This window comes from Gobius niger (assembly GCF_951799975.1).
Source record: "Gobius niger genome assembly, chromosome: 7".
Taxonomy (NCBI): domain Eukaryota; kingdom Metazoa; phylum Chordata; class Actinopteri; order Gobiiformes; family Gobiidae; genus Gobius; species Gobius niger.
Window position 1 is genome coordinate 35,828,669 of NC_136858.1, and position 22,904 is coordinate 35,851,572.

General features: G+C 40.0%; 1 protein-coding gene across 1 annotated transcript; it reads left to right on the forward strand.

Annotated features, from left to right (window-relative positions):
• Positions 1 to 1,498: 1,498 nt before the first annotated feature.
• On the forward strand, positions 1,499 to 19,350 carry ccnj (cyclin J; the record flags this gene model as incomplete). The annotated part of the gene is made up of 5 exons (XM_079560265.1): positions 1,499 to 1,589; positions 9,723 to 9,933; positions 14,424 to 14,723; positions 16,920 to 17,079; positions 19,008 to 19,350. The coding sequence occupies exons 1-5, from the start codon at positions 1,521 to 1,523 to the stop codon at positions 19,348 to 19,350; spliced, it is 1,083 nt and encodes a 360-aa protein (XP_079416391.1). The 5' UTR covers positions 1,499 to 1,520.
• Positions 19,351 to 22,904: the final 3,554 nt, after the last annotated feature.

Sequence of the window (22,904 nt, forward strand, 5' to 3'; positions counted from 1 at the left end):
GGAAAAGCGGAGACTCCCTTGAACGTAAGTTTACGCACATCCTCCACCTTTACCACATCTCTCTTTTGTCTGCAGCGGTGGACACATCTGGTTCACCTGCATCCCCCGCTCCTCCACATTCCTCTCTTGACTTGCTTAGGAAAAATGACAAAAAAATGACAAAAAGTTGATTAAAAAATGACGAAAAAATGACAAAAATGTGACAAAAAATGACCAAAATGTGACAAAAAAATGACAAAAATTTGATTAAAAAATGACGGAAAAATGACAAAAATATGACAAAAAAAATGACAAAAAAATTGATTAAAAAATTACGAAAAAATGACGAAAAAATGACAAAAATGTGACAAAAATTTGATAAAAAATTTGATTAAAAAAATGACAAAAATGTGACAAAAAAATGACAAAAATTGATTAAAAAATGACGGAAAAATGACAAAAATGTGACAAAAAAATGACAAAAAAATGATTAAAAAATGACGGAAAAATGACAAAAATGTGACAAAAAAATGACAAAAATGTGACAAAAAAATGACAAAAATTTGATTAAAAAATGACGAAAAAATGACAAAAAATGTGACAAAAAATGACAAAAATTTGACAAAAAATTAGAAAAATGTGATTAAAAATGTAACAAAAAATGACAAAAATGTGACAAAAAAAGACAAAAAAAAGTTACAAAAATGAGTTGAATACCCAACAAATTACTATTCAAAGTATTATCCACACGTCTCTCTAAAGCATAAGAGTAAATCGCGTTACTTTTTCGGTTATTCCTGCACTTCCACTCACGCCTGTTCCTTTGTCTGCTATTGGACGGTGCCTCTAGGTCTCGTTTTAATTGGGCGAGCCTCCAGTTCAGCAGGACACCGCGTGAGGCGTTCACGACTTCAGGGGAAAAGCGGAGACTCCCTTGAACGTAAGTTTACGCACATCCTCCACCTTTCCACCTCTCTCTTTCGTCCGCAGCGGTGGACACATCTGGTTCACGTGCATCCCCCTCTCCTCCACATCCCTCTCTTGACTTCCTCGTTGCATATTTTTCCTCATTCCCACCGGTTTTCTCCGCGTGCGCCGGACTTTACTCCCCCGTTTCCTGCGCGCGCTCGAACGCAGCAGCGCAAAGTTGCCGACTACAACAATGAACGTCAGCGGCGGCGTGCGCTCGTGTCGGGACCGGGTTTAAAGTTCCCCTTCCCCATCCTTAAACACGGCCCGCTACGTTCACTACATGTGCTCGCAGGGTGAGTGCCAGGCTTTACAAACACTGTCTACGCCTTAACTCTGGGAAAGATGAGACGAAAAGAGGGCGAGAGTCGGGCCAAAAAACCACCGCGGTGCGCAAGCTCCACGAACGCCACCCCGGGAGGAGCTGCGTGGCGAAAAGAGTTGTTTTTAGCCTTGTTGTTGCGATTAGCCAGCGAGCACGTGCCGTAGTTGTGTTGCAATATGAAAACACGGCGGCTTTGAGTCATGTGGATTTTGCTTTGCCCGCAGGAGTGTCCAAGGCACGGGGCTAAATGGAGCTGGAGGACCAATGGTGGAAGGGACAGCTCGCCGGGGACATTTACCAGGCGCTGCGCTACAAGGTGAGTGAGGGGGGAAGTTGTTTTGACCCCTTAACCTCTTAAGTCCCGCCTGAACCGAGAGGGTTTTCTCCAGTTCGGCTTTACCCAAATCCTGTAGGCCAGTGTAACGCCTCATTTGAAAGCTAAGATCTACAAAACTCATTTAGATGGATCTTTTTCCTCACGTCATCAGATTTTTTTCCCATCATTTTTTTTTTTGGGGGGGGGGGGAGTTCAACTCATTTTTGTAACTTTTTGAAATTTTTTGGTCAAATAGTAAATTTTTTGTCATTTTTTCTTCCATTTTTTGTCATTTTTTTAGTCATTTTTTTCATTTTTTTTTCATTTTTTTTTCATTTTTTTGTCATTTTTTTGTCCATTTTTTGTGACATTTTTGCCACTTTATCATCATTTTTTCGTCATTTTTTGTCACTTTCTGTCAATTATTTGTCAAATTTTTTGTCATTTTTTGTGAGTTTTTGCCACTTTTTCATCTTTTTTTTTGTCCAATTTTTTGTCCAATTTTTTGTCCAATTTTTGTCATTTTTTGTCATTTTTTTTGTCACATCTTCATTGTTTTCATCTCAGTTCTGTCGCTATTTTCTCGCATGTTTTCTCCTGTTCTCCAAATTCTCCAAATCTAAAAGCTTCTTCAAAATGGCGACAAAAAACGAGAAGAAAATGAGGATGTAAATTGACAAAAATGACAAAAATCCAGCAAAAAAGTGACAAAAATCCAGCAAAAAAAGACAAAAATCCAGCAAAAAAAATGACAAAAATCCAACAAAAAAGTGACAAAAATCCAGCAATAAATGTGACAAAAAAGTAACAAAAGTGCCATAAAGTGACAAAAACACATAAGGGAAACAAAAAGTGACGGCAATGGCAAAGAGGAGAGAATGCATTTGGTTTTGGCGGGTGGTAAGAGGTTAAAAAAACAACAAAAATGTGGCGACGTGACGAAAAGTTTCCACCACTTTTGTAGGTCTTAGCTTTCAAATGAGGCGTTTCATTGTTGATCTCCAGTCGAGAAGCTTTTAGATTTGGGTAAAGCCCAGTATAAAAGAAAAAAACATGAATCTAAAAGGAATTCCGTGGAGTATGGTGCACCACAAGGTTCAATTTTGGGACCATTATTATTTATATTAATGATTTTGCTTCTGTTTCTACGACCACCTTTCCCGTTCTTTTTGCTGATGATGCCAGTCAAAAAAATAATAATCAATTTGTCCTTTTAAAAATGGCGAGCTGTTTTTGGAATTCGTGGCCACATAAAGACAGAGGTGCCATAATACACCAAAAGAAAAGGCTTCGCCACTTGGGTGTAACTTATTGTTCTGGTCTGGGTTTGCCGCAGTTGGTCCGGTTCAGCAAAACTATGTGCCTAAAGAATGAGATCATCTGAAGACTTGAACATCCTGAATGACCAGGTTAATGGGTTTCCTTCTTCCTATTCCAACATGACATGATTCACGGGTGGTTCAGGGAGCATGAGACATCATTTCCACACATGGATTTGCCTCCACAGAGTCCAGATCTTAACCCCATGGAGATTTTTTGGGATGTGCTGGAGAAGGCTTTACACATGGGTCACACTCTCCCCTCATCAATACAAGATTTTGGGGGGGAAATGAATGCAGGTTTAACCCCTTAACTCCCACCTGAACCGAGCACATTTTCTCCAGTTTGGCTTTACCCCAGTCCTAAAGCTTCTGGAAAAAAGCTGTGAAAATGGCAACAAAACTGAGACGAAAACAATGATGGAAATGTGACAAAAAAGTGAGAAAACATTGACAAAAAAATTACAAAAAATTGATGAAAAAGTGGCAAAAATATGACAAAAATGTGACAAAATGTGACAAAAAAATGACAAAAATTTGATAAAAAATTGACAAAAAAATGATAAAAAATTGACAAAAAAACTACAAAAAATTGTCAAAAACATGACACAAATTTGACCAAAAAATGACAAAAAATTGATTAAAAAATGACGAAAAAATGACAAAAATTTGACAAAGGACAAAAAAAATGACAAAAATGTGATAAAAAAACTACAAAAAATTGACAAAAAAATGACAAAAATTTGATTAAAAAAATGACGAAAAAAATTACAAAAATTAGAAAAAAAATGACAAAAAAGTTCCAAAAATGAGTTGAATACCCAACAAAAAAATGATGGAAAAAAAATCTGATGACGTGAGGAAAAAGATCCTCTCGGTTCAGGCGGGAGTTAAGAGGTTAACTACATGTGGCAGTAAGTCAAATGTATTGTTTTTTTAAAGGAACAGGCCACCATTTTTCCATACTGAGATATTCTTACCTGAGCTTAGACGAGTTGATACGTACCTGTCTGGTCTTTGTCTGTGCCCGTGGAAGAGCTCGGTCGCTTCCAACTTCACCCCATTTGGAGCCATAGGAATACATTGGGAGAGGCTAAATGCTAACTACATATCTCAGAGGTAGGCAAGTTTGCTTGGTGGAGGCTGATTTTCTTCATTGTAAAAAGACCAAGGGCTGGACCTGCCCATTTTAGCCCAATGTAAAGCACCATTTTCTACAAATGCCAGCGTTGTATGTGCACGATTAGGGCGACCATTAAGCGATAGTCTGGTATCGGGAAAAAAGTTTAGGTTCTACTGGTATCTAAATGTAGTTACCGGGGGGGAAATACTTTTTCTTTTTTTTTTAAATGTACATGGTTCAAGTGGGGGTTAACCTCTTAACTCCCGCCTGAAGCGAGAGGATCTTTTTCCTCACGTCATCAGATTTTTTTTCCATAATTTTTTTGTTGGGTATTCAACTAATTTTTTCCTATTTTTGTAATTTTTTTCTCATTTTTGTAATTTTTTGTAAAAATGTTATCACATTTTTTTTTATCAAAGTTTTGTCATGTTTTGTCACATTTTTGTCACATTTTTTCATCAATTTTTTATCAAATTTTTTGTCACATTTTTGTCATTTTTTCGTCAATTTTTTTAAATTTTTTGTCATTTTTGTCTCATTTTTGTCACATTTTTGTCACATTTTTGTCACATTTTTGTATTTTTTTTTGTCACATTTGTGTCATTTTTTTCGTCAATTTTTTGTCCATTTCTTGTGACATTTTTGCCACTTTTTCATACATTTTTCGTCACTTTTTTGTCAATGTTTTCTCACTTTTTTCTCACATTTCCATCATTGTTTTCGTCTCAGTTTTGTTGCTATTTTCACACCTTTTTTCCAGAAGCTTTTGGATTGGGGTAAAGCCAAACTGGAGAAAATGTGCTCGGTTCAGGTGGGAGTTAAGGGGTTAAAGCAGTTAATGCCAGTTTGAATCAGATCGAATGCTTTTTTTATCCAATTTATTGACTTTTGATGCCCCACGGAAACCTCATAATGGAACACTGGATCTTCTGACATTACAGAAGCTTAATACAGAACAGAAACAATGCCACAGTGGATGCTCAATATTTAAGTTACTCCTGCCTTGGCTACTCAATCTCAATTTTCCCATTAAAGTTGAGGCTTATATGACAAAAAAATAACCGTTTTAATGAATAAAATGAGGATTAGGGTTAGTCTCCACCTGATAATGCTCTGTATGTTTTCAACAAACTTTATCCTGGCCAAGTGACTTTAGAAATCTATTATAGAAAACGCTATCTCAATGGCCGCCGCCTGGGCGCCGCCATGTTTATTTCCCATACCGACTTAGAAGCTAAGCAGGAAAGTGCCTGGTTAGAACTGGGATGGGAGACCGTTTGGGAACACCAGGAAGCCTGGCGACAGTAGGCTGCTGTGGGTTGGTGTTATTACATCCGCGGCCGGCCCCCACGTGACGAGTCCCACCGGCCGCGGGCATTGGCCACGGGTCCATATGGACCGCGGTGCTGCTGTCCGAGGACAACCCGCCGTCACACAAACGCGAGTGCACGAGATCTGACTGCCGTGCGTGTGCGCGCATCCAAACAGGGCGATGTGTGTGTGCGTGTGTGTGTGTATGTATGTGTGCGCGTGCGCATCCAAACAGGGCCATGTGTGCGTGTGTGTGCGTGTGTGTATGTGTGTGCGTGTGCGTGCCCAAGACCTCCTCAAACACGAGCCTCTAATCACTCGCGCTGCTCCGACTGATTTATCCTCCGTGTGCGTAAAAGCGAAAATGACACTACAACTTAACGAGCGCATGGCCTGCACTGCGTAGTTTTTTTTCTTTTTATCTTTTTTTTTACTTTGCTGCTGTACCTTTTGTTTTCTATTTTGCTTTCACGTATTGAGCCCTGAGGTACATTTGATTCTAAAGCAGCTTGGAAAGCATTGCCAATTTTATTGTAAGGTTATACATACTGTCTAACAACGATCATTAGGCTATTTCAGTTCAAAACCTACTCATTATTTTTTGGATTGTGCACTACCGTGATGCACCAAACCACGGGTCCTGCACTTTGAACCAAAGCGTTAGAACTGAACCCCTAATATTTATCCATCATTATTCCACTGTCTCTTGAATTCTATTCCCTGAGTTTAGCGAACATATTGTCGTTGTAGTTTATAAGAAAGGAGCACGGGTGCATCAAACACTCCAATTGCAGTTTGTTTGACATTTTTTTTTGCATTCATTCTTTTACTCATTTGTAGTGGCCATAGTTTTTGACATGGGTTGGGAACCACTGGTCTACAGCTGAACTGTGTGACGGGTTGGACATTTCTTTGTAATCACTCATAATCTCAGAATATCAAATGTGGAGACTAGCGAGGCCCGGCCGAAGGCCGGGTCTCAGCTAGTAAATGTATACGGGACATTCCTTTGATTCGGTCCCAAATTTTGCATCTACCATCTCTGTGAATGCTGCTTCACGTCAAATAATAGCTTCCCATGTGTAAATGCTGTAGAGTCGCAGTTTGCCTCTTGTCTGGTGCCCACAGTGTTGAAATTCCTCTGGGTGAAATATGTCAGGAATGCCCCTTTGTTTGTGGCGTGCGATCCAGTTTGGGAGATAATGATGGCATGTTCACAAAATATTTAAACGTTCACTCGCAGCGTTTTCAACACACTGGAGCTTTGCAAAACGCTCTGTTCCATAATGTTTGAAGATAAAGGTGTTGTTTTTGTGAAGTCTAGAGATGCAGCAATCCAGCTTGAGAGAGTATCACTAAAAAAATGTGTAAAGTTGGGTTTCTGCTCAATCCAAAAAGAAGACATAATGTTGAAAAGGTACAAGGCTGTGACATCATTCACTTCCTGACTATAGAAACTCCGTATCCCAAGAACCATTGCGACATCGCGCCCGCTGGTCAAGGCAACCAGGTTTTCAGCAAACACGGCCAGTTTCTTTTACTTTGCAGACAAAAGTTCTACATTATTTCACTATTAAACAATCTGAATCCTGCTAATGTGAATCAAAATGATCAGTGGTTCGTTTAATTGGATCGTTGGGAACATTTTTTTGACGTTTTTCTTACTCTCAGTGTTAGATCTGGATAAAACGTCAACTCTCTGCCTGCATTATGTTTGAATACATTGTTTATAATATGTTTTCTACATGACAATAAATAAACACGTGTGGGAACGTGAAGCTCCACCAATCAAAAGCCTCGTAGTAGATCATGGGACTCCCGAGCATCCTGGGTAATGTAGTTCTAGGACAAAGGCTCGCAGTTAAACTAGATGGATCTCAGACGTGCTTTTTTTCACCTGCGTCTGACTTTGCGGTCGCTTTAGAACCACAGAGCTGGATTCAGCCCGAGAGTTAAAGACTTTGTTCCAAATCAATACGGTCTCAAAGCAACGGGGGAGTTTTACTTCCGGACCGGAGAGGAGGCGGGACTGTGGAGCTCTATCACTCAGAGCATTAAGTGATCTGACCATTACAGCTTGTGTATTACAAATATATCAGTTTTTCTTTAACAGCATTTCGTAAACTAAAATGCAAAACCTTGGCTACTCCAACAGTGGCCAATATTATTCTATACTTTCAGATGACCCAGTGATAGTTTCTGTTCCAATCCTGATTTGTTTCCAGCATGTCCATATTCACAGAGATGTATTTGGTGAATGTTTTGAAACGGTGAGAGTTCAGTATTAGATATATTTGGAATCGATACCTGTTCGTATTTTTTCCAGGATCGGCTCCGATATCCAATGCCAGTATTGGATCAGTGCAGCCGCCCATTGTATATCGACAGCATTTGTCTCACCCGGCTGCACAGATATTACAGATTTATAGGAACAGGAGCAGTTTGGAAACCAGGACATCAAACAGTGAAACAGACACAAATCTGTAACGTCCAAATGAGCAGTGAAGCAGAAGATGGATCGTTGCCTCGGGCGTCTCCCATCCCAAACTTCGAGGGGAACCACATTAAAGGAGAGATCCAGCTCATGTGGACAGACCGCAGACCTGCCCGGGGCTGATGTGTCAGAGACTGTGGAGCAGTGGAGTCCTGCATGTACTGGACCTTCAAACTTGGCATATGTTTTATACATTGTGCAGGTTTTTACACCTGGGTGTATCTGACTCACTGTATAAACAAATTCTACTTGAATGTTGGAGAAATTTCATATTCCAAGCATTTATAAGTAAGGATTAAACACCTCGGAGCCGCATTAGACGGTTATAATGCACGACACAGTGTTGTTCCTCCTGCATTATAACGTCTAACGCGGCTCCTCGTTGTTTAATCCGCTTATACCAGGGTCCCACAAACGTAACATTTATAGTAAATGTTTTTTTCATTGACTAAACTCACTAAATCTGCCAGACTACGGGACTATTTTGTGTGGGTTATTAGCCGGTCACTGAAGGCTGGTCTCAGAGCGAGTCATTCTCCGCAGCTATTACGAGGATCTCAGTCAGGCTCAACGACACAACATCAGCACAGAATCACAACACAACAGGACTAACCCGGAAACACTTTTCCCTGGAAGTAAACACCGATATGCGGCACTCGTGGGCAGGAGTTATTTACCTTAACTCCCACCTGAACCGAGCACATTTTCTCCAGTTTGGCTTTACCCCAGTCCAAAAGCTTCTGGAAAAAAGCTGTGAAAATAGCAACAAAACTGAGACGAAAACAATGATGGAAATGCGGCAAAAAAGTGAGAAAACATTGACGAAAAAGTGGCAAAAATGTAACAAAAATGTCACAAGAAATTGAAAAAAAATTGATGAAAAAATGACAAAAATGTGACGAAAAAAAGACAAAAAAAAAGACAAAAAAGTTACAAAAATGAGTTGAATGCCCAACAAAAAAATGATGAAAAAAAAAATTTGACGTGAGGAAAAAGATCCTCTCGGTTCAGGCGGGAGTCAAGAGTTTAACCTATAGCTAGCTCAACCAGCTCAACTGTTTATGGAAACAGCTGCGGTGGAGTCGCTCACACCTGGGCCCCAACTCAAACTTTTATGTTTGACTTTACTAATCCAGACAAAGATGCTTCAATGCAGGATCATTTTATGTACGCCTGAAAATGATGAATAGCCTTAACCGTTTTCAATAGAAATGTAAAGCTCATATGTTATTAACAGTAGCTAACCTAGCAGCTCACTCTCCTCTACAAACATTTATCAAACCTTTTGTTTTGAAATTAACACAAAATCCATCTCATACGTTCCTGTCAGTCACTAATTACGCCTTTATCTGATTCAGCTGTGTCATACGTTGCTTTGGCGACGCCCACAGCGGAGTGATATCCCAGTGATTTAACTACCGGACTACGTGTGCGGTTATACCGAAATAATGCACCAGCCAATCAGAATCCAGTATTCACCCAGACCATGGTATAATTAGTTTTACTTCATTTGACCTTGAAACCAGAACTTCCCACTTACATTCTCTTTTTCCGGAAGCTCCTGGCACCAGAAGGGCTCCTATTGTATATGTTTTAGTTGAGAAAACGGAGCACCGGCTCATACTTTTCTGTGTCATGGGCTATGAGACTCATCTCCACTCAATCCTGTAGTTCAGGGGCAACGTCAGGTCCGAGGGCCAAATCCCCCTGGTTTTTCTTATTCATATTTTTCAATGTGTGTCTGTATTTTTTGAAGGGAGCCCAGTGTAGATTCTTTTTTTACCACGGAAAGATAAATGTGTGTAGTTGTGACACCAGACGCTGCTGCTTTAGATAATGAAATGAAAGTCTGAAAACTACCACCGTGTGTTTGTTTCCTCTGGCAGGAAGTGAAGTTGCCGTCCTACAAAGGCCAGTCTCCTCAGCTCAGTCTGCGGCGATACTTCGCTGACCTCATCGCCATCGTCAGCAACCGGTTCAAGCTCTGTCCCGCGGCGCGTCACCTGGCCGTGTACCTCCTCGACCTGTTCATGGATCGCTATGACGTCACTATGCAGCAGCTCTACGTGGTCTCGCTCTCCTGCCTGCTCCTCGCCAGTAAGAACCTGCATTTATTTACTCGAGTCTCCCGCCTCTGAGGAGCAGCAGTGTGGATAAATGGCTTTCAAGCTTTATTAAAGACACGGAATCCTGGTCTATATTATAAAAGAAAAGAAAATTATACTAATAAGAGTAATGAAACTTCTTGATGTAAACCTGACAGTAGGGCTGTGCAATTAATCGAAATTCGATTACGATTTCGATTACAACAGTAAACAATTACAAAATTAGCAAAAAATCGATTATCATTTTTATTTTTTTTATTTTTATTTTTAAAAATTAAATTTTTGTTTCCAATTTTTTTCTTTTTTTTTTTTTTCTAATTTTTAATTTTCGGATTTTTGTCTTTTTTTGCTGGATTTTTGTCACTTTTTTGCTGGATTTTTGTCATTTTTTTTCTGGATTTTTGTCTTTTTTTGCTGGATTTTTGTCACTTTTTTGCTGGATTTTTGTCTTTTTTTATGGATTTGTGTCACTTTTTTGCTGGATTTTTGTCTTTTTTTGCTGGATTTTTGTCACTTTTTTTGATGGATTTTTGTCTTTTTTTTATGGATTTTTGTCACTTTTTTGCTGGATTTTTGTCATTTTTTTGCTGGATTTTTGTCATTTTTTTGCTGGATTTTTGTCTTTTTTTATGGATTTTTGTCACTTTTTTGCTGGATTTTTGTCATTTTTTTGCTGGATTTTTGTCTTTTTTTATGGATTTTTGTCACTTTTTTGCTGTTTTTTTTGCTGGATTTTTGTCACTTTTTTGATGGATTTTTTTAAAGGCAACAAATAATCGTTTGAATAATCGTGATTTCAATTATGACAAAAATATTCGTGATTATTATTTTTTCAATAATCGAGCAGCCCTACCTGACAGAGCCTTTTCTTTGGACAGACCTACAGACTAATATTTATATTCATTGCTCAGTCCTCTCCATTTACATTAACTAGTCAATTTGAGTGAGAATCCATGATGGCAGCTCCTAAAAAGTACAAAAAGGTGGGAAACTCCAGAGGTGGGAGAAAGTCACTAAATGCAAGTCTCGAGTCAAGTCCAAGTCGTGAAGGTCCAAGTCCCAAGTAAGTCCAAGTCAATCGGTCGTGGGCTCAAGTCAAGTCAAGTCTTGCTTTAGCCGCTTGCTTTAAAAATGAAACAGGGTCTTTTAAACATGAGCTGCTCTTACTTGTATTTTTGTTAGTCTCTGGCGGTTTTTCTGTCAGTGGTTCCCCTGTAATGCCCCAGCCCCTGTATACTCGGATTCGCCCCTGCTCAAAATAGATTCTGCGTAGCCTTTAGTCCCGCTGTCACTGGGCTGTTTGCGGATGTGTAAAATAACCTCTAAATGTTGTAAACTTTGTGTGAACGAATTAAAACATCGAAAAGCCCCAAGATTCCTGTTGATTAATCAGCTCTTACATGGTGGTTCTGGAGGCTCCGTCTGCGCTGTAGGTCCAGCCCATTGTTTCAAATGTTTTCCTGTCCGTAAATCTCCTCCTCTTCACTGTCTTTAGAAAACTTTTAATGCATCCAAAGAAATATTTCCTCCTTCCTTTTCGCGCTGTATTGATTAGAAGCGCTGTGTCGGGAAACCGAACACGCATGTGGATAATTACCATATGTAAACAAAGATGCGCCGCTTTTACGAAATGAATCCTGATCTTTCGACAGTTTCACTCAAATAAAAAATAACTATAAAGTCACAGCGAGTCACTGAGAGTCATTGGCCTCAAGTCCAAGTTAAGTCTCGAGTCACAAACAGCAAGTCCCAAGTCAAGTCAAGTCTTTTCGGAGCTTTGGTCAAGTAAGTCTCAAGTCGAGTCAAGTCTCGGGTCAAGTCATGTGACTCGAGTCTCCCACCTCTGGGAAACTCAAGCCTCCAACAACAAGCCTCCACATTGCTCCAGGGCCTGTCAATCCAAGCCCAAAGCTAAGACTTAGTAAAAAAAAAAAGTTAAAAACATCATACTCTTCTCAGTGTTGTCACTGAAATATACTATATTTGTAGAAACCATAATAGTCTTTGGAGCCAGGCTTTTAAGTTGTTTTTGCAAAGTGCCCTTTGGTTTCCATGCATTATTGAATCTTCTGGAGTTTATCTCACCCAGTGCACACACGTCTATAGCAAGAATCCCATCGTCAGCCACACTATGCTCACTTGGCAACAACTCCATAAAAGAAAATGTCTGTCCCCCTTTTTAACAAAAACTGCCTCATTATGGTATAATCCAAGTTTAAAGATGGGGGCAAGACCTTCTTTAGGAAAGAATGGCACTCTTTAGGTATAAAACATATTGAAGAGCTCTACTGTAATGGCTCAATAAAGTCCTTTGATAACCTAAAAAAAGAATTCACTATTAATAATAAAGACTTCTGGAGGTATCTTCAACTGAGAGACTGCCTTCAGAAAATGATACCTACATGCTCTAAAGCAGGCGTCTCAGACATGCGGCCCGGGGGCCAAATGCGGCCCACGAGGCAATTTTTTGCGGCCCGCGAGGTAATTTTGTGCAGCCCGCGAGATAATTACTTATTTATATTATATGTGGCCCGCCGGTAAATTGCATTAAACACGTTAGAACTACATTTCCCATGAGGCACAGCACAGTAGCGCCAGTGCTGCGGACGTGAGAATGTCAACATCAGACGGGGAAGGGACATACGGCGCTTCTGCAGACGACTTATCTGCAAGTAATAATAAAAATAAACAAGGCAATAAATAATAAAATAAAATAAGTGATTTAAATTATTACTAAAATATTCGTGATTATAATTTTTTCTGTAATCGAGCAGCCCTAGGTCAAGGTCAAATTTATTTGTAGAGCACATGTACAAACAGCAGGCACTGCCCCAAAGTGCTCTACAGGTTCATAAAATAAAACGATTAACATTTAGTGTATATATAAAATAAAATCAACGAGAGGAAATGTTCAGCTCAGCTCGTGCAAAGAAGTGAGTCTTCAGAGAAGTGCTTTCCTCGCCCATTGAGCTTTTATGATATAGTTCTACAGATGAATAAATGTACCAGCTGCACAAGATCTTATTCCACAATCAACAAACATCTCACTCGCACTTCTTTGATAGTTTCAATAACATTCTCAAATAGTCATTGTATTTCACCACCAGATTCTGCATGTTCTTTTCGCTGCTGTGCTTACAAAGACCTGCAAACAGAGGCGAGCAGAAAGCTTAACCTTAACTCCCACCTGAACGGAACCCATTTCATCCAGTTTGGCTTTACCCTAATCAAAAAGCTTCTTGGGGAAAAAGCACCAAAACAGCCACAAAAAATGAAAAGAAAACAAGGATGTAAACGCAACAAAAAAGTGACAAAAATTCAATGAAAATGTGACAAAAATTGGCTTGTTGCACGGTATGGCTACGCTAGTTCCTCTGACCTGAAGTTGTGGGCGCCAGTACTTCCTGTCCGAATCATGGTATTTCCTAGATGTTCACATACTACAGGTTAACAAGTTGCTGTGCGGTGTAAATATTTCCGTAGAGGAGACGCCTATGTTTATAAGGATTAGTGAGTTTGCCTTGAAGCTAAAGGCTAACATTAATTTCATGCATTATACAATTTGAAATAGTGCCTTTTATTCCATTTTTTTTTATAGCATGTTAGCCTTTAGCTTCAAGGCAAACTATCAATCCTTTATGATCACAGGTGTCTCCTCAAGATCAAGGTTTGAACACACAGTAAATGATCATCGACCAGGAACTCACTGCCCACCACGCAATCTTTAGAAAATATGATTATTATTCCAGGAAAAGAAAACAGACAGGAAGTACTGGCGCTCACAACTTCAGGTCAGCAACAAGCCAATTCAACAAAAATGCGACAAAAATTCAATGAAAATATGAAAAAAATTATACGAAAAAGTGACAAAAATTCAACAAAAATGCGACAAAATCTCAATGAAAATGTGACAAAAATTCAACAAAAATGTGACAAAAATTCAACAAAATGTGACAAAAATTCAACCAAAATGTGACAAAAATTCAACAAAAATGCGACAAAAATTCAACAAAAATGTGACAAAAATTCAACAAAAATGTGACAAAAATTCAACAAAAATGCGACAAAAATTCTACAAAAATGCAACAAAAATTCAACAAAAAATGACAAAAATGTGACAAAAATTCAACAAAAATGTGACAAAAATTCAACAAAAATGCGACAAAAACAACCAAAAAGTGACAAAAATTCAACCAAAAATTACAAAAATTCAACAATTTTTTTTACAAAAACTCAACAAAAATGTGACCAAAATTGAAAAAAAACAAACACAGCAATAACGCGAGGAAAAAGATCAGTTATGTGGGTCTTAGCTTTCAAATGAGGTGTTACACAGGCCTATATAATAGCCAAAGAGGACAGAATGCATTTGGTTTAGGCGGGTGGTAAGAGGTTAAGTAATACAACTTAACAAACATAATAAAGCTGAAGCTCACGATCATTTAAAGCCTCTATCACAGGTCGTAATCATGTTTTGTGCAGGTAAGTTTGAGGAGCGCGAGGACCGCGTGCCGAAGCTGGAGTCTCTGAACAGCCTGGGCTGCATGAGCTCCATGAACCTGGTCCTGACCAAACAGAGCCTGCTGCACATGGAGCTGCTGCTGCTGGAGACCTTTCAGTGGAACCTGTACCTGCCCACAGCCGCGCACTTCATCGAGTACTACCTGTCCATCTCTGTGCACGAGGCCGACCTGCACGACGGCTGGCCCATGACCTGCCTCGACAAGACCCGCCTCTACATGGACAAGTACGCGGATTACTTCCTCGAGGTGTCGCTGCAAGGTGAGGTTCACAACGGACAACATCACAAGACTCCGTGGCAGTGTGTCTCAAACATTTCACATCAAGTACCACTTCATTAACTGACCTTCACCACCTTAACCCCTTAACTCCCGCCTGAACCGAGCACATTTTCTCCAGTTTGGCTTTACCCCAATCCAAAAGCTTCTGGGAAAAAGGAGAGAAAATAGCAACAAAAGTGAGAAAAAAACAATGATGGAAATGTGACAAAAATGTGACAAAAAATGACCAAAATGTAACAAAAAAATTACAAAAATTGGATAACAAAATTGATGAAAAAGTGAAAAAATATGAAAAAAATGTGACAAAAAAATTTGATAAAAATTTGACGAAGAAATGAAAAAAAAGGTGATTAAATGAGACAAAAAATGTATAAAAATTTGACAATTTTTTTTTTAAAAATTGGCAAAAAATGACAAAAAATGTGACAAAAAATTACCAAAAAAAGGTACAAATGAGTTACAAAAATGATGGAAAAAAAATCTGATGACGTGAGGAAAAAGATCCTCTCGGTTCAGGCGGGAGTTAAGAGGTTAAATAATGTTTGACCTTCCAAGTAGCACCCAGGCTTGATCAACATCAAACTGCAGGGTCTAAAGTGGGTCTAAATGACACTACACTGTGCCTAAAGTGGGTGTAAACCATGTCTAAACTATAATGCATTTAGTAATGCATTATCTACAGTTAAAATGTAAAAAGTCTAAAACTACTGATGGCCTTGTGTGCCACATGAAGAAGCACAAGTACCATCCGTGTAGTTCCTCTAATAGGGCTGGGCGATATGGCCAAAAAATAAAATCTCTCTATTTTTTTATCTTTTACTCAGTTTGGACGATTACGATTTTTACTGATTTTATTGGAAATAAACTTGAAAAGGTCTCCTGAGAAAACTGAGTTCTGCTCATTAATATTAAGATTCATAATATAGCCAACAATGGGCTATATGCACAGTGACCCCACGTGATTTCCGCCTGGACAGTCAGCCAGACGCTGTCCTTCCTGTCCATTATCTCTTCCCATTAAAAATGAGCAGGTCCCACAGAAATTAAGCGATAGCTTAAGATTTGGTAAAGGACAGTGAGTAAAAGTTAAGATGTGACGGAGCAGGTTAGAAAATATTACATGAGACGTAAAGACTTCACTGGAGGAAACTCCGTGTTCATAAGGGTGGATGTTTTTGAACGAGCCTGCGCAAAAAAGAATTGTTTACATGTTATATTATCATTTTTAACACTAGCCTTTAGCTCTAAGATAAAAGCTCCGCCCCTTAAGAGCGCTGGCATTTCCTTTGGGGCTGGATTCACAGCGAACATGATGTTTGTAACACGTTGCTGTGACTCCATCAGTAACTCGTTGTCCTGAACCAGATCCTGAGCTTCTCTTTATTTGTGTGGGGACCTGCTAACTGTGAATGTAAACGATCGGCGACAGGAAGTGCTGCGTCTGGCTGACTGTCCAGGAAGACGTCACGTGGGGAAACTGTGCATAAGCCAATAAGGCCCATTAAAAATGTTATTTCTGTTTTTAAATATTCTTTGTCTGCTCTCTAAAGGCTTATTAAGAAGTTTTACTTTAGTTTTATCATCCTCGAGCTGTGATTGACAACCGTCTCCATGGAGACTCAAGGGGAAAGGGGCGGAGTTAAATGCAGCAGCAGCAGCAGTAGCAGCTCAGTGCATGGCTCAGCGTGAGAGAAGGGGAGAGAAGCAAACCGGGGCGAACTTTGTTTTAATGGAGAAAACTCCATCGCGCACAGCGGACACAAATTTACCATTTTGCCATTTTCCAAATCGTCTGTTTTTAAACGCATGAATTAATTGAATTCATGTGATTTCTCGCCCAGCCCTAACCTCTAATATAGTTTAATATAGTTAATCAGCCCAAAGGTGGAGAAAGACAAACGGCGGTAACCAGCCTGAGCCGACTTGTAACCTCAAGCTGCCAAAAAGAGCTGCTGTCCCAGTCCCAGCTGAGCCCCTGCTCCTCTCGTCCTCACCAACCCCCCCACATGCCCACAGCGCCCCCTTGTAGCACAGCAGGTACACTACAACAGCAGATCCATGGACAGAACACAACAATACACAGCTTTTACAGCATATTCATGACATGCCTGTGTTTCGTGTACCTCAGTTTGAAGCCGAGAGAATGTTTTCAGTGGATTGTTTCCTCTCTCCTCAGACCACCTGTTTCTCTGCTTCCTGCCCTCTCTGGTGGCCGCCGCCTGCGTGGCCTCCTCGCGCCTCGTGCTGCACCTGTCGCCCACGTGGCCCCAGCGCCTGCAGCGCCTCACGGGATACTCCTGGGACAACCTGGTCCCCTGCGCCGAGAAGCTGCTCATGTGAGTGCGGACCCGTCTCAGGTCACACACGAGTGAACACAAGTCAGGTATAAACAATTGAGTGGGCCTCTGGAATCCACCGCGAGAGGAACAGCCCGTGATCATAAGGGATCGCTGAGCTCACTCGGTAAAACATTGAACACGAGGGGTCGCATCCCTGGAGCCCTTCACATGTTTACCTTCAAACACAACACACATGTGACAACAGACAATAGATGTAATGATAGTAATAGTCAAAACAAGGGTCCCCAACCCCCGTGAGACTCTAAGCTCTCTCTAGGTGAAAACAGTTTAATTCTACGTGCCGCGCTTCCTGAGAAATCTACGCTAAACAGAGGCTAGTTTTGATTAAAATCACAGATTCTTTTCTAGATTAAGGCTGTGTCCGAACGTCCACACTATTCCCTATACAGTGACTATATAGTGGTCACATTTTGTAGGGGTGTCCGAATGTCCAGAGAGAAAAAAGTAGTGCACTCGAAATCTCCCACAATGCATCTCGAAAAGCAGTGAGCATCGATGGTCACTAAACGGGTCAATATAGACCACAATGCATTGCGAGAGTCGGAGAAGAGCCTGACAGAGACAGGTCTGTGAACTAAACGACACGACTGAAGTAAATCAGCTGTTTCAGTCGAGTGTTTGTGTTTCTCATGAATAAACAAACTAAATATAAACGGTTACGGTGAAAAGATGCTAACGTTAGCTGCTAACCTTTAGCTTGAGCTGTTAAATGACCGATAACTTCCTCTCGAATAATCCAAGCCATTCATGTAAAATCCATGTGAAATAAAGCGTATCTGACTCATATTTATCCATAAATATTCCAGTGTCTCTGAGTTTGGTTGTGTTTATCACAGAAATACTTTATTCCTGGAGTTTAGTGAACTTTCAGCGGATGTAGTCACTCAATCTGCTGGTGTTCGGACACCGGGCTCTGACCGACTGTCGGCGTCTCTGAGCTCACGCTGGGGTGATTTTTTTTTTTCTTCCTTTTTTTGTGATGATGGTTTTAATTTTAATTTAAATGACAAATAAAACGCCTGTAAAAGTGCCAAAACAGTCGTTTCTGTTTCTTAAAATAAACGTTTGTAACAATAAATAAATTCAGATTTAAAAAAAAAATGTATCTGCAGTCGCAGCGCGCCTGACGTCACACAGCTCGGTCTTTCGTGTCTTGTGTCCGAATCGCCAACAGAATCAATGACTATATAGTGACTATATAGTGACTATATAGTGACTATATAGTGACTATATAGTGACTATATAGTGAGTATATAGTGAGTATATAGTGCGGGCCTATGTAGTGTATGAGGGGTTTGGGAATAGTGTGGACATTCGGACACAGCCTAGGAGATAATTAGTGTTTTATGAAACACTCTCCTTTCTGATTAACTGCTGTCCTCTTTCTATGGTATCAGCTAGCCTGCATTAAAAACAGTCTGACCCGCTCCACAGAGCACCTGAGGCAAATCACTTATAACACCAGACTAACCATATAAATGTCTGTGTCCATAGAATAATTTTCACCATTTTGCATTTAAAAGAGCTTATATTTGAGCAGCTTCGTGGTTGTATAAGCTACGCAGTGGCGGAGTGATCTGCTAGAAAATAGTCCCTCAAAATGCGATCATTCATGTGATGCGGGTCAGTTATATTCCAAACATGATTCAAAAATAATACCATAGAAATGAGGCCCTATGTCAAAAATCCTGGAATATCCCTATAACTGTTTCGATCTTTCCATGCGAAGCGCTCCAGTACACTGGCCTACAGGATTTGGGTAAAGCTGACCTAGAGAAAATGCTCTCGGTTCAGGCGGGAGTTAAGAGTTTAAGTAAAGCCTGTGCACGTACCGTGATAAAAGGATGTTCTTGCTCATGTGACAGCCCCCCCCCCCCCCCCCCCCTCTGTGTCCCCCCCCGCAGAGCCCACGACAGCGACGTGAAGGAGGCCAACAACAAGCCGCAGAAGCCCTCGGCTCCAGCCCCCGCCCCGCAGCCCGTACAGTACCACAGCTCGGGTCAGACGAACACCGCTGGCCCGTACCTCCACCGCCCCGCCTTCCAGTACCCCCAGACGGTGCCGCAGTCCAGCCTGACCTCCTCCCACCGTCCCGGGACAAACTACCTCAGCCTCCCGGCCTCTTCCTCCACCTCCTCCTCCTCCAGTGGTCCTCAGCCCGCCATTGAACCTAAAGCTAACGCCGCTAACAGGGCGTACCAAGTCAGCATGCACTACACCTGCCCCGCCCCGTGCTTCGACCGATGAGGCACAAACCAAAGAGAAGAGAATGCACGGTTTTCTGAAGGCCACGTGGACACAGATCTTTTTATGAGGGCGTGTTTTGTTCATATTATTTTGTATTTTCTCGTACAAAGCAATAATCACACTTTTAATCATCGGCGGCTGCATATATGGAAAAAAAACACCTAACCCCCCAACAAAATTGCTACAAAAGGTTTTTAAATGTTTTTCTGTAGTATCAGGTGTGTTTATTAACACACTAAAAATCTACCAAAATCTGACCACTGGAAAGGTCTCATTTTCAAGATGGCGTCCAAGAGGGTGGCGAGATCCTCCTTTATTATTCATCCTAGACAAGTCATTTTGGCGTCTAACCCCATGTTTTGGGCGTCTAGGAATCCAATGGGCTTGTTCAAGTTGTAGTCACGTGATCACATAATTGTATAATAGAAATGGTGGACAAATACTCTATATATTAACATTAGCGAGTTTGATGAAATGCTAAGATAACAGAGAGGCTAAAACCCTTCCAGGTCCACCATGTCGCTCACCTCGCAGACTTTAGTGAATATCTCCGCGAGTAAATGTCGCAGAGACTTGCCTTTTATTGCGTTGGGAAGAAGAGGGGCGGGGCTTTAAAACGAGCCCATCCAGGCCCAGCTAAGCCTCTGGGAAGCGATGTGAGGTTGCGTTGGAAATGTGTGCCGTCGCCGTGACAAACTTGCTAATGTTAATACATAGAGTATTTGTCCACCATTTCTATTATACAATTATGTGATCATGTGACTACAATTTGAACAAGCCCATTGGATTCCTAGACACCCAAAACATGGGGTTAGACAACAAAATGACTTGGATGAAAAATAAAGGAGGATCTCGCCACCCTCTTGGACGCCATCTTGAAAATTAGACCTTTCCAGTGGTCAGATTTTGGTAGATTTTTAGTATGTTAATAAGCACACCTGATGCTACAGAAAACCATTGAAAAACCTTTCCTTTTTTTGGGGTCAAACCATATTTTCAGCCGGCTATCGCCCTTTCACATGGATTATCTTTTATAGAGCCGTGACAAAAGCTCTTGTCAAAACGATGCTTTGTTTGCAAAATCAGAACGCACCGGTCTGTTCCGCTAGATTCTCGAAATCTAGTTTAAACGTATTTCTTTGTACGAGTTACGTAAGACGCTAGAAGTAAAACCCGAGCTTTGAAGTCGACCCGTGGTGCACTTTGGCGAGCAAGTTCCTGAGAGATTGTTCTCGCGGAAAAAAATGCTAAAATGGCCGCTTTCCTGACAGGATTTTGTTGTTTTTTTTGAATGATTCCGGGCGAAAAGCAGACCAAGACTCGATGGGAGGGTCTTACTCGAATAAGAAATGTGTGTACGGGTTTTAAAGAAACACGTACCATGATGTATATTTCCTGTCTGATATTCCATTCATAAAACGTATCGCCTGGGCCTTTGGGATCCATTTAGTGTTTTTAATTTGACCAGACTGGATGAGATTGGTGCAGCACTTTTTGAACCAATGTGCAATAGTGAGTCGACGTCTGGTGCCAGGATAAAAAACAAAACAGAAAAATATCAGGGATCACTGACGGAGGCAGAGTTTGCACCACTGAAGCCATGACTGTATCGTTTAAACAAGCGACTGCAAAAAAAAAGTATTATTTGCGTTACCTCCGCAGTGTTGAATGTATACCTCGTGTTGAAAAAGAGATTTACTCGTTAGAGGAGGTGAAGTAGCACAGTTTACATTAGGCGTTCTGGACCTAGATCTTTGTTTTTGTTTTGCGTTTTTTTTTTTCTTGATGAGTGTTGTGTGAGAGAAAGAATAACGTAGTCCTCTAGACGTGACGATTTATTTGGAAAGAAACTAGTTTTTCTTCTGAACTCCGAGGATTTCCGTCGGTGCTGTGCACTCGTGACATTATAGTTTTAAATAAAATGCAATTCTGTGTTGAAGCTGGAACGTGCGTCACTGTGTGGTCTGTTTTCTTTACCTGTTTTCTGCCGGGTTAATTAATCCCTTAACTCCCGCCTGAAACGAGCACAGTTTCTCCGGTTTGGCTTTACCCCCCAGTCCTAAAGGTGAAAGGAAAAAAGGTGAGAAAATAGCGACAAAACTGAGACGAAAACGATGATGGAAATGTGACAAAAAAGTGAGAAAACATTGCCGAAAAAGTGACGAAAATGACAAAAAAATGACAAAAAAGTGACAAAAATGTGACAAAAATGTGACAAAAATGTGACAAAAAATGACAAAAATGTGACAAAAAAATGACTAAAATGTGACAAAAAAATGACAAAAATGTGACAAAAAAGTGACAAAAATGTGACAAAAATGTGACAAAAATGTGACAAAAAATGACAAAAATGTGATAAACATGTGACAAAAAAATGACAAAAATGTGACAAAAAATGACATAAAAATGACAAAAAAGTGACAAAAATGTGACAAAAAATGACAAAAAAAATTACAAAATGTGATAAAAATTTAATCAAAATGTGACAAAAATTGGACCAAAAAAATGACAAAAATGTGACAAAAAAATGCAAAAATGTGATAAAAATGTGACAAAAAATGACAAAAAAAATTTTGACCAAAAATGACAAAAAATTGATAAAAATGTGACAAAAAAATCACAAAAATGTGACAAAAAATGACCAAAAAAATGACAAAAATGTGACAATTTTTTTTTTTTAAATGTGACAAAAAAAATGGCAAAAATGTGATAAAAAAAAAAGACAAAAATGTGATAAAAATGTGCAATAGTGAGTCGACGTCTGGTGCCGGGATAAAAAACAAAACAGAAATATCAGGGATCACTGACGGAGGCAGAGTTTGCACCACTGAAGCCATGACTGTATCGTTTAAACAAGCGACTGCAAAAAAAAGTATTATTTGCGTTACCTCCGCAGTGTTGAATGTATACCTCGTGTTGAAAGAGAGATTTACTCGTTAGAGGAGGTGAAGTAGCACAGTTTACATTAGGCGTTCTGGACCTAGATCTTTGTTTTTGTTTTGCGTTTTTTTTTTCTTGATGAGTGTTGTGTGAGAGAAAGAATAACGTAGTCCTCTAGACGTGACGATTTATTTGGAAAGAAACTAGTTTTTCTTCTGAACTCCGAGGATTTCCGTCGGTGCTGTGCACTCGTGACATTATAGTTTTAAATAAAATGCAATTCTGTGTTGAAGCTGGAACGTGCGTCACTGTGTGGTCTGTTTTCTTTACCTGTTTTCTGCCAGGTTAATTAATCCCTGAACTCCCGCCTGAAACGAGCACAGTTTCTCCAGTTTGGCTTTACCCCAGTCCTAAAGGTGAAAGGAAAAAAGGTGTGAAAATAGAGACAAAACTGAGAGGAAAACAATGATGGAAATGTGACAAAAAGGTGAGAAAATATTGACAAAAATGTATGAAAAAAAATGGCAAAAATGTCACAAGAAATTGACAAATAATTGACCAAAAAAATACAAAAATGTGACAAAAATGTGATAAAAATTTAACCAAAAAATGACAAAAATGTGACAAAAAAATGAAAAAAATGTGACAAAAAAATGACCAAAAAAATGACAAAA